Source organism: Formica exsecta, unplaced genomic scaffold (genome assembly GCF_003651465.1).
Source record: "Formica exsecta isolate Colony F162 unplaced genomic scaffold, ASM365146v1 scaffold122, whole genome shotgun sequence".
Lineage (NCBI taxonomy): Eukaryota > Metazoa > Arthropoda > Insecta > Hymenoptera > Formicidae > Formica > Formica exsecta.
In genome coordinates, this window is record NW_021848556.1 from 2,884,573 (window position 1) to 2,896,895 (window position 12,323).

Consider the following 12,323-nt stretch of genomic DNA (forward strand, 5'->3'; position numbering starts at 1 on the left):
AGTCTTTCACAATTAATATGTATGTATAAATCGTACATCTATTTATATATATATATATATATACACACATATATATAATTAGAAACTAGATAAACCAATTTTTTAGCACGCAATTTACCTCACAAATTTTATTTTAAGTTTATAGAAGATGAAAATGTGGAAATAATACAAGGCAAATCGAGTTTAATGGATCGGGCGCGAGTTGAATCTTCTCACTACAAGCCATGTTACATCGCGGCTTTATTGTGCATTTTGGCGAAAATTGTGCTAGACATGGATCGCTTTTGTGGAAGCACTCTGGATGAATTGATTCTCCTTACCGGTAAAATCGATCAAGGGGTAGGCAGATTACGATATAAGGAATTTAGGACATTTTATAATATGAACATTTTCGATACGAATTTTAACGTGATTCTGAAAGAGATTATTCGCTCCGATCCCGAGAATCCAAAATCCAAGGATCTTGATGGAAGCGTAGAAAAATTCTTAGAAAAGGATCGAACCGGCATATTAGTATTGATAAATTGTGCCTACGCATTTTGGACGGCGCATGGCAAATATTATCTCTTCGACCCTTACCCTTGCGACGAGAAGGGACGCGCTAGTGAGGAGGGTTACTGCTGCCTTTTAAAACTCCACGATTTAAAGTCAATGCTCGATAGAATTAAAGAAAACGCCGGCGAGACTGTGAGAAAACCTTTCCGTCTTTATACCGTGTCCATCGCTCACATGGAAAAGAAGAGACGTAAACGGAAACGAAAAAAAGGCATCGAACATCGCGCGAAACTAACCGTTCAAGAGTCGGTCAGAAGCGAGGAAAAGCGAGATGCGGCGACGCCACCAACCGCATCGGAAACATCTCTGATCGAGTTAGCAGAGTGGGTCACTTCGGATCCGGAGTTGGATCCAGATCGTGACGTCATGATTCCCGGTTTCACACCAATGCGATATCACGAAGCTTCGATGCTTGAAGCAATCGTTCTACAGGATGACATTACGACGCCTACTCTGATGCCATTCAAAGAGGAGCCATCAAAAAAACGAGACGATGGTCGCGAGGAAACGACGATAGAACGAGCGGAACCATTCGAAAGGATATTTCGAAACTACACGTCCCTCACAATTCCCATCGATCTCTGCGTCATGGCGTGGTCGTTGATCCACGATCCCGTGTCCTGGTCGGAGCGCACAGTCGACGGTCTGCTCGAGGGCAGCGTAGATTACGCCCTTGATAGCGTGTTAGCGAGCGAAGATACTTCCGTGAGCGACATGACTGATGGCTTGTTGCCGGAATTCGAGATAGCAAATTACGCATTTCGAGTGGTATTCGCGCCGTTGCACTACGGGAAGCTGTACGCTACGGAAGGATGGAACCTGGCGATGACTATGGAAAAGATATTTGAGACGAGAATCTACACCGGAGCAATAGTCGTCTGTCGCCACGCTCATGTGGGCATCACGAAATGCGGCAGAAATTATTTTGCCTGGTGGGCGGTCACGGGGACGAAATGTTTGAGGATGATCACGTCCAGCAGCATGAGCGAGTTTCTTAAATTAATTGTCAAGATAATCGACGCGCCGCGGGAGACGGCATTCGCCGTGAGAGCGATCACGATATCTTACGCGCGTAAAACGGCACCAGATTGCAGCGACATCCGCGGTCTTCACGAGTCGATAGCACCAACAGCATCCTTGGCGGAAATTCATCGCAAGAACTCGCCGGAATCTCGCGACCTTGAAGCGATTTTCAGACCAATCGGCCCAGCTCCGAAACCAATCTTCATACTTGGAACAGTAGCTTTGCGTGATCGAAATAGCTTGTTAGAGCCGCGAACAAAACGTTGCTACTTCGTCGCGTTGTTGGCCGTCACGATTAAGCGGGACATCGTTCAGTCTCCGCTCCCGGGCATGATCGACAGGATTCTCGAAGTGGCGGAGAGTTTATACAGAGGATTCGCTGAGCCGAAATTTCACGCGGAACATATATTGCGGAATGTCCCGCTAATGAACAGACTGTTCGACTTTCGAGACTGCGCATCGCCGTTGGTCACGTTGACGACGAATCCTCAAACCGGCAGAAACGATTTTTTCATTCAAGTGAGCGTCAAAGATACAAGAGAGAGAAAAAAATCATTCTTTCAGTTTTTTCTCATCTCTGTTGTTTGTAGCATGATTGGAAATTTTATTTCTTTTCTTTTTATATTTAATTATATATGTTTTTTATCATATATTTTTTATTTTTACTCTTTAGGAAGCTTTTCAAATATTTTTCTATCTTTATTTTCTCTTTAAAATTTTTTCCTGTTTTCATTTAATATTATATAACATATATATTGACCAAAAAATGTATATCTTTCCTAATTATCATATCTTTTTTTATATATATACTCATTTATTATAATATTGTTATCTCTATTTATTTAGTTAGTTATACTATTTTATTCTATATTTAGAATTTTTTTTTCAGTTTCATATAAAGATGTTTTAGCACTTTTAATATACCATTCTAATATTTTTAAGATTTCTTTTATGTACATCACTTTAGGTGAAAAGACATTTGAAACGTCACTTCAAAATGCACACAAGCGGCATATTGCACTTCACTAACTGCTGCTACGGCTTTTGGTACTCGAGATCGACCAATTGCTATTACTATCTCGATCCGTATCAGTGTGATACGGGAGGCAAAAAAACTTTCGCCAACGGCAACGCCTGTCTGTGCATCTTCTCCTCCGTGTGTCAAATGACGAAGCACATGTGTCTCAATCAATATGAAGGTACGACTGGATTCTATCTTCACAGAATTCACGTAAGCTCCATCGACACGTTGCCGTACGAAAAGTTCCAGGAAGACCCGATGTGGATCTATCTCGACTATCACTGGAATTTCATGCATTCAATTATGCGAGCACGTAGGAAAGCAAAAGACGGCGATGGGTCCGGTCCATCGAAATTTGATCGGCGATTTTGGAACAATTACGCGGTCGAAATTGCCGATCTGATTTATTCTGTTTGGGGCACGATCGGCGCGTATGATTGCCGTTTTGGCGAACGGGCTGGAAAAAATCGCATCGCTATATGCGTGGTCATTTTGGCCATGCAACATCTTTGTCATCCCTCTAGATGGGGTCCCGCCATCCTGGATTCAGCCGTGATCTGCGGCGATTCCTATTATACAGAAAGCCTGAAAAGCGCGGCGCGAAGGTGCTCCGAGTCTGTAAACAGGTTCGGTCTGCGAACTACCCTCAGGGTATTCCCACACTTGTGGACCGTGGATTTCGGCACAAGCGTATGTGGAATTCTATATGGCAATCGAAACAGATTGACATTAACCGGAGCGTTGAAATTAGCCTTCGAGGAGACTCGCAATGTCATCATTGAATGTAACGAGATCACCCTGGCCGTGTTAGCTGCCAAGGACGCTTATTACATCGCCGATCCCTGCTGGATCGGTCCGCCATTATTCGCGAGGGATCGTAATGCGATCTACGTTTTACGCTGCAAAAACGTGAACGTACTAATATATGCAATCACGAAGATATTCAATACCAATCAGCGACTCGGCGTTCGTATTACGCCGTTGAGGCTCGCGTTCGATCGAGAAGACCTTGACGCAGATTCCGGACTCTACACCGCTAGAAGGAAAATCTTGCCGAGATCGCTACGAAAGGATCCAGGAAAAATCGAAGATCCCGGTACGCCTATTCCCGGAGCGGTTACGGTACCAGATGTAGATTCTTACCTGCGATATCAACGGCATCTCGCCGATAGTATAATCGGAGATTCCCGACCGGAGGATACCCAGCTGCGAAATCATATGGGGCTTGCATTGAATCCTGAAAATGTGAACAATACGTTCGTGAGCACTAAGTGGCGTTTGAATCTCGGCCGAATGCGCCCTCCGAAACGATCCAAGCCACCTGTGGATCCTATCAAGATAAAACGTGATTCGGCGGATTGCGTCGATTCCGCGACTGAACTATTCCAGCCGCATCGTTCGCAAATTTCTGTCATGGATTTAATTACTGCATGCGATAATTATCCGAGACCGATGGATTTCGCCAGCAATGCTCCTCCACTTGGAATAGAGTCACTCGAATGCAACCTGAGCGAGCGTGATTTCATCCATAAACAAAGTCGCGTGGATTTCAACGAAAACGTTGCAGAAATGTCTCGGGATATTTACAAGAGTTATCGCCATCGTCTATCGAAAAATAAGAAATCTGCTCATTCTTCAATCGGTGCTGCTCAAATGAAAGATAAAGCCGAGAATATTCCAGAAACATATAGTGAAATAAGCGAAGCGACAACCGATACGGAAATTTACTGATGTGAATATTGAATAGGAGTAATCGTTGGAAATTTACAGAGACGTGATCCTTCTGGAGATCGATTATATCAGTAGATAAATATTAAATGTTTTTCTTAGAAATTCTGACGTAACCATAAAGAGCAAAATGACTGCGATTTTGTGATTACAATATAATATTGCATAATTCTGTTGATGTATTTAAAAATCTATTAACATTCCTATCTTACCTTGTAAGAAACTCTTTAATTCCGAGAAATTCTTAATAACCTCTAAAAAAAAAAAAAAAAACATCAAGAACATTTTCAATAATTGCGAAATTATTAGCTTCTCATTAGATATGTATTCCAATTTACATCAACATGTTGACATACGTCATTTGTAACAATTATATAACGTGTACATTACATAATACGTATGTCTATAATTAACAAATGATTCGTATATCGATGTTATTAAACGATTCTCGAGAATGTATATATATATTAGAGATTTATATAAATAAATTATAAATCCGACACTAAAAAAGATAAATTTATTATACAAAAATTTATTATACTTTCCATTTTTATAAAATCTCTGCATATTGTATGTCGCTTTTTATCAATAATTCCCAGATAATTTTCGATAAAAAGTATATAATATAATTTTAAAAGTTTATTTATATTTATCATATTTTTCAGAATTAAAATTTAAAATTTCATATTGTTTTGATCAAATAAAAAAACTTAATAATAATAAAAAAACAAGATGCCGGTTTCAAATTGCTATGTTGCAATTGCTATATTGATGTACACGAATGTCTGCGCGTGTATCATGATTTAGCCAAAGATACAGGTTTAATGAATGTTAGACTTAATCGATTCATATATTATTTTTATTTAATTATTTATCAAAATAAGTGTGTACAAAATAATAACTAAATTTATTAGTATTGGACGGCAAAAAATGTTTGAATCGATATAATCGTAGTTTTTTACGAATATAATCGAAAGAATCAAACGAATTAATGATTGACTTATATCTAATAAGTTTGCATCGCTGTTAAATGATTAATTTACCATAAATTAAGCCTTTAATATTTCAAAATATGATACCACACCTAATAATTACTTTAAAAAATATGCAATTATTACGCGGATTGTAGCATATAAATCTTACATAGTTATTAGTAAACGTTTATCTCGTATTCTTCTATAATGAGATATACACACCACATATACATATAGTCTTAAATATATAATTTTTAAGTATATTGAACTTTATAATATACAAAAACAATAGTCTCGCGCTTAAAAATCGTTTTTGTGATTTTATTTGGTATCGCTTGAATGTTCTTTGCGTTAATTTTTTCATTTGCTATAGCTGATATTCTTACGATGATATTCTTCTTTCCATATGATTAGTTTTCCAAATTTAAATCATCCAAACAACTTTTAAGCGTATGACTTGCACGATAGTGATTATTATTATTATTACGCTTATGTATTATTTAAATGGACAATAACAACATTAACATTAATACTTAAGTACGTTTAACGCGATGTTTAACATAATGTCGCAATAGTCATATATACGTCATAAGAAAAAAGAAATTTATAGAGAAGAAAAGATATATATATTCTCATTAAAAGTGATCTAAGAAATATGCAAATTAGTATAGCTTAATACATACAAAAATTTTAAGTGAAATCTTTTTAGCTGAACAAAAAAAGTTCGTCCGACAACACGATGGTTAAGATCATATTTTCCACAAAATTCTCATCAAAGAATTCTCGTCTGAATTCTCGTCGAATGAGAAATAATTGGGTATACCGCTTGCACATACCATTTGAGACGTTATAAATTTATAAAGCAATTTGTGCATAGCAACGCATATTTTTCCCGTATTCGGCAAGAAGCCGTGTCTCTCCTTGCTCCCGAATTCAATAATCAGCTGCGTAACACATACGTCGAAGGACAGAGATCGGAACACCGTGCGATCGTAATATAACATTATCCGACCATTATCTTATCTGAACATTATCTACCATACAACAAATTATCACACGTACGGACACATAAATTGAGGCTTTGATTAAGGAACGTGATTGTGTCCATTTTTGTATATGAAAATGATCGCGATAAACGCGACGAAAGATCAATAACGAGGTAAAAATAACACCTTGAAACGAATTCTTTGTCGCTTTAATTTGTTTCAAATTGTATGTCCATTTCGTTTTTCGTTTACTTGTAATAAAATCGCATCAGTTTTTACGCGGAAGAAATTGTCGTTTTTAAAAATCGTAACTCTCGATAGATGAAGAACGCGCGATCGTCTGTATATTAATCGCTTTCGAGACGCAATTATTTATCGGGTGTTTCCTCCGTTTCCGGTTTCGTGTACAAGATCTCGGCATATTCCGTTTTATCCTCGTTGAGCCGCCGGGATGTGGTACCTTGTTGTGTAAGATCCAGCTCCGCGTAAACTATTCCACCCTCACCCGTCGCAGGATTCGTCCTGCTTTCCTGCGCAACTGGCTCAGCAATCTAAAGTTACATCATGTTTTTTTTTTTTTAGATATGGACATGAGAGCCAATAAAAGATCTCGATCTTAATTAGCATTTTAATGATCATACGATTATATTAAGATACATTATAAAAAAATTTATTATTCCATAAAACTTGATCCCGTCATATAAAAGATCTAATACATCTTATCTTTTTTATCTTTTTTTTTATTCTAACGAAAAAATTACAAGATATATGATACAGTTGGAATTTTACATTTATAGCTATGTTTTTTGTTAGAGAAAATTATGAATCACTAATGAATCACTATTAAATTACGAATCACTATGCATAATGTAACGTACTCCGAATTTACACTGAATTAGTGAAATTATCACTAATTAACGCAGTGACAAGATTTCACCAAAGATCAATAAATATTTTATCGATTTTCAGTAAAAACACACTTTGCTCCTTCGTTTTATGTTTCACTGAATATGTGCATAAGATTTCACTGAAAAATCCGCTAACATTAATTGGTTCTTCTCAGTGAAGTTTTACGGTTTGTGCTATACTTATAATTGGAATTACTGCTTATCAATAATACAATGATGACATTTAAAAGAGTATAATTTTTTTCCAACGTATATTATCATAAGCATATTATCGATTTCAAAACGGCTAATTTAACTATAAGTTCGTTATTGGCAATAAAATATATTTAAATCTACTTAAAAAAAATAGCAATGATGAAAAAAGGATATAATGACGCTCATATCTCATTCAGCAAAAACCAGTAAAATTTACCTTCTCGTCGTCGACGGTGACGACGGTCTTCATAGTGTCCGTATCGGTACCCGACACTTTATCCTTGTTACGTCCAAAAAGTCTGGACAGATTAATCCTTGGTTTCCGTTGTCCTCGGGACGACGCTCCATCTACTTCCGATCGGGAATATCTGCCGGCACTTTCTGTGTCGCTTCTGATAAAGAAAATTAAGCTGTTTCTTCCCATATAACATCTCGTCAAAATGTGATCAAATGACATTGATTTTACGGGAATTGCGAAACGTTAAGCTGTAGTATGCAGTGTTTATGATATTAATTTTTCAATATTACCGAATGACAATTAATTATGTTTGTTTTCATATTATTATTCCCAATGTATATGTATCTGCTATTTTCTGATCAATTTCTGCGCGCACATATATGTATATGTGTGCCTGTTACCTGTTTTTCTAATTTAAGGAACAAGGACAGTTAATAAATATGTCGTTAAAAAAACATTTATGATTGCACGTGTACAATACGTACAAAAAAGCGTTACGTCAACTTGTATTTTCATGTCAAGCGCGATATTAATTAAATTCTAAATGCTAATTAAATCTTATCTACTTCTCGCTCGTTTATTATATACTTGCCTCTCCTTAATATATATGTACGGAATATAAATGTCAATAATCCATAATTGAAACGATAATTAATCGTTAAAAAAATCATGATGGACAATTGCAATAAATAGCCTTTTTGTTTTAGTTAATTTATAAAAAACTGCATCGAATATTTTATAGCATAAATTAGCACCAGAAAAACTGTACGCAGCAAAACCTGTATTGACCAAGGTTTTATAAAATTTTGTAATATGCTGAATTTATGATAATAGAGTTTACGTTACCCTCTATATCATAAATAATATATACGTTTGATTACCCAGCAAATGTTATAAATTAAATATTAATTATCACAAAATATCACAATATTAATTACTTCAGCATAATACATTATTTAGAATATTATGTTATTTAGAATATTTAGTTATTTAGAAATCTTGCTTCCAAATATTATAAAATAAGCGCTGCGATTAATACAAATTATGTATACATACATGTAAATTACGATGAGATAGTATTAGAGATGAAGCATACATATAAACTGAACAAAGCACTCTATTTTGGCTAGTTAAATTATTAGAGAGAAATATCATATAAGCAAAATATAAGTACGCGCATTGATAGCGCATATAGAAAATAAATGCGATCGTCTGGAGAGGTAATTCACATAAGCAGCAATTATATATTTTATATATACGATGGGCAACTAAGCTGCGTGTTTTCTTACTCGTGATGCCTCGCAAACTGGAAACTTCAAAAAAAAAATGTGGCGCTATTTTTACATTGCAGTTATGTAATTATGATTCAAGTCACAAGTGTATTATATTTTCATTGTTGCGAATTAAATATTGGAAAATAAATATCACGAATCCATGCAAATAAAAGCTCGGAATTACGCAAATCTGCGTTTAGCTTTTTCTTTGCATGCAAATGATATAATAAAGAAATTCTATTTTAATTGTTCTATTATAATGTATACTAAGCAGAAATAGAAATTGTCATAACGAAAATAAAACGCAAAAAAGATGCAATGTAGAATGAGGTAATCAAATAATCGCTGATATTCGAGTTTCATTTGTTTATATATCGTGAAGATCTGCGTAAAGATTACGTAAACATCGTACTACGAGATTGACGCAGTAACATTTAGCACTAACTCCGACCATATTTATTCAGAATTTATCTTATCTGATGACCGTATAAATGAGAATTAGGCCATTTATAGTTAGGTCATTTTTATCTAGTATATAACAAAATTATATTGAGCTATATACCAACAGATTTCGACATTTTAGATTATGATATCAAAAAAAATGCTTGACTTATTCCTGCAATATTGATAATTATATTGATAATGAAATGTGAATTAATCTTTATATATTTCTTTGTTTTAACTTATGAGATCGTGAGTTAATACAAGTTATAGATGTTAATCTATTGTCATATAAGATTTTTATTTTTATCAGAAATATCATGAGACGAGAGCAAGTTCCCAGTTTGATCAAATTGTGCAGAAAACAGATGAACAATACTCTGTTGGCCGTTGGCTTTCCGCGCAATTTAATCCAATTTCTCTGTCCTGACGAGTAAGAAAAGCGAGCGCGTCGATGGACACATCCGACATTGCGAACGAATAAAATAAAAAAGCTGCTGCTTGCCTTTTTCTAACGACATCGGCCGCAGTTTTCGATTTCTCGAGGCGAAGAAGTCTAACGCTCGTCGCAGGGTCCGCGAAGTCTCTGAAAATGTGCATGCTTGGCAAAAATCTACGATAATCATCGAGTGACGGAAAAGTGACGAAAAAATCTATTGTTCGTCTCTAAATTGCGTCACACACAATTTAAATTAAATTAAAGCAAACTACGACAAATGAAGTATTAGTCATGACGCCATAGTGCAAGTGTGTGAATATTACAAGCAAGAGTGCAATAAAATGTGAGTTGTACTTAATAATAATCGTATATTTTTTTAGTGTACTCACGATTCCCCGAGATTCCTGGTGGACGAACGACCTGAAAGTAATAAGGAAAATTTAGCTTAAATTTGGCAATGTTTTCGCTGTTAAAGCTGTTTCCTAATAAAGGTAAGAATACAATTGATATTTCTGACGAGCCTATTTATTTTTAAAATGCAAGAATTAATCACTAAAATGATAATGAAATGTGATCACTATAAGTTTTTTCTCTTGGATTTATTTTAAGATTTATTAAAAACTTCTACGAATATTTTTAATTGAGATATATTTTTGAAAATAATATTTATCATCAACATATTTTAAGTCATAATGTATTCCAACTTATTAAAATAATCCAAGATTGTATTGTTTATTTCATTTGACATATAAAACAATAATATTTTTTATTATAACTTTAATACAAGTTGAGCGTTTATTGTCTCAAGAGATATCAATAAAGAAAAGAAATTTTTCTTTTATTTTCTTTATATATGTAGATAATTTGGAATATCGTAATTTGGAAATCTTATGTTTGAAGCGATATCATATTAAAATTTAAAATAATGCACGTACTTAATTATCATATCTTATAAATTAAGAATCAATGTGTCAGTATATCAACAATAACACATATTTTATTAATAAACTTTGACCTATGATGTCAATCTATGGCACCATTCCTTTCTAGTTCAACCACATATGTTATGTACTTTTTTGTATTTCATGTTAAAACATCTTTCAATAGTATTACGGATATTAATGTACAGTTTTTCTTTTTCACATTCACCGAGTGAAAGATACAGATCATTAGAAAAAAATGTCGCGGTTAATATCGCGACTTAAAAATTAATTAATTTTCATGATATTTTAATTTCTGTATTTAGAAGACTACATCCTGTCTCCATAGCTGTAACGATAAGATCCCGAAGTTATGATATAAAAAAAATGCTCGATATCATAAATATAGTTTAATGGTAGGACGTGACACATTTTTCAACATTTATCTGTATATTTAAAACAAATGTTTTATTTCAAAAATCATACGATACCTAAGTATAATATCATAGCGACGAATAAACTTACAGTTAATTATACATACAGCTCTCTATATATTATTTTTATTTGAATTCTTAGATTTACTTTTCGCCTATCGCATTGTATCTACAAGTAGAGATACAAAATCGTGTTCTCGCGCGCTTGCGGTGTGGCTGTTTCACTTTAATCGCGATTGTATATAGCATCGTTTTTTAACCATTTTGCTTTCTTAATTTAGATATTTAGCGATCTCCGGAGTGTATTAACTGACCGCCAACGGCGCCGTTTTGATTGGGCCCTTAATCGGAAATGGCGAGATAACGATATCGCGCAAGTGCAATTTTTCGGTAACTTAACCGCGATTTTTCACGCAGTACTTAGGTGGCTTCTAAAAATGTTTCAAAGGGAGAGAGAAAGAGAGAGAGAGAGAGAACACCAATTGCAGGTATTTATAATATATATCTCGTGATCCGGTGAATCGACACCGCCATTGCATGCTTCTTCATCATCTTATTCTATAGAGACTTATATTAACATAAATATATCTATATCATATATAATATATATATAATATATATACCCCATTGTATATGGCCAACGATCATGCTCCTTAATAACGTATGTTATCTTTTCGTTAATATATTATGAGTTTTACAAATGTTCATTCAATCTTTAATTGTCACGGGAATAACGATAATGCAATCGAACGTGCGTACACATCTGTATATTTTCACACGTCCGTGTATATATATATATATATTATATCCTCGCAGCATGATCATCGAGATTTTAAGTCGTAAACGTTACAAGTATAATTACATTACAATTAACTAATTATATAAAAATCAATTACGTAATAGCTGCATTGATATCAATAAACGTGTATTAAAATGTATAGATATAGGCAGGTTTTGTACGCAAATGCATCCGTATATGTAATCTTTTTGTTTCTTTTTTTTTTATGAATCTTATAATAGACGACGACGAGGAATCGTGTTTAACGATCTCGCTCGACCGCAATAATTCAAATAAACAGCGCAATAAATCGAAATAAATCGCAGTTTACGACGATACTTGCCACGTTCTTTGTAAACACCGATAATTATTTAAGAAAGCGCAGATCTCTTACGGTAATCGTTTTTTC

At 34.7% G+C, this 12,323-nt stretch overlaps 2 protein-coding genes across 4 annotated transcripts in view; one reads left to right on the forward strand and one right to left on the reverse strand.

Moving 5' to 3' along the window:
- LOC115245553 overlaps positions 1-4,602 on the forward strand; it is a 10,512-nt gene extending 5,910 nt beyond the window's left edge. The window contains exons 7-8 of the mRNA XM_029823924.1: positions 139-2,097; positions 2,546-4,602. Of these exons, the coding sequence (XP_029679784.1) occupies positions 139-2,097; positions 2,546-4,330 (3,744 nt within the window). The 3' untranslated portion in view covers positions 4,331-4,602. The remainder of the gene's footprint in view (positions 1-138; positions 2,098-2,545) is intronic.
- Positions 4,603-5,151: 549 nt separating this feature from the next.
- The window catches only part of LOC115245220 (fasciclin-3), a 347,872-nt gene continuing 340,700 nt past the window's right edge, over positions 5,152-12,323 (reverse strand). Inside the window, exons 9-12 of one of the 3 annotated variants that reach the window (XM_029823437.1) lie at positions 10,172-10,202; positions 9,849-9,929; positions 7,608-7,782; positions 5,152-6,838 (exon numbers count right to left, since the gene is read on the reverse strand). In XM_029823437.1, the coding sequence (XP_029679297.1) occupies positions 6,656-6,838; positions 7,608-7,782; positions 9,849-9,929; positions 10,172-10,202 (470 nt within the window). In that variant the 3' untranslated portion in view covers positions 5,152-6,655. The remainder of the gene's footprint in view (positions 6,839-7,607; positions 7,783-9,848; positions 9,930-10,171; positions 10,203-12,323) is intronic. The other 2 variants (XM_029823446.1, XM_029823452.1) reach the window with 2 other exon arrangements.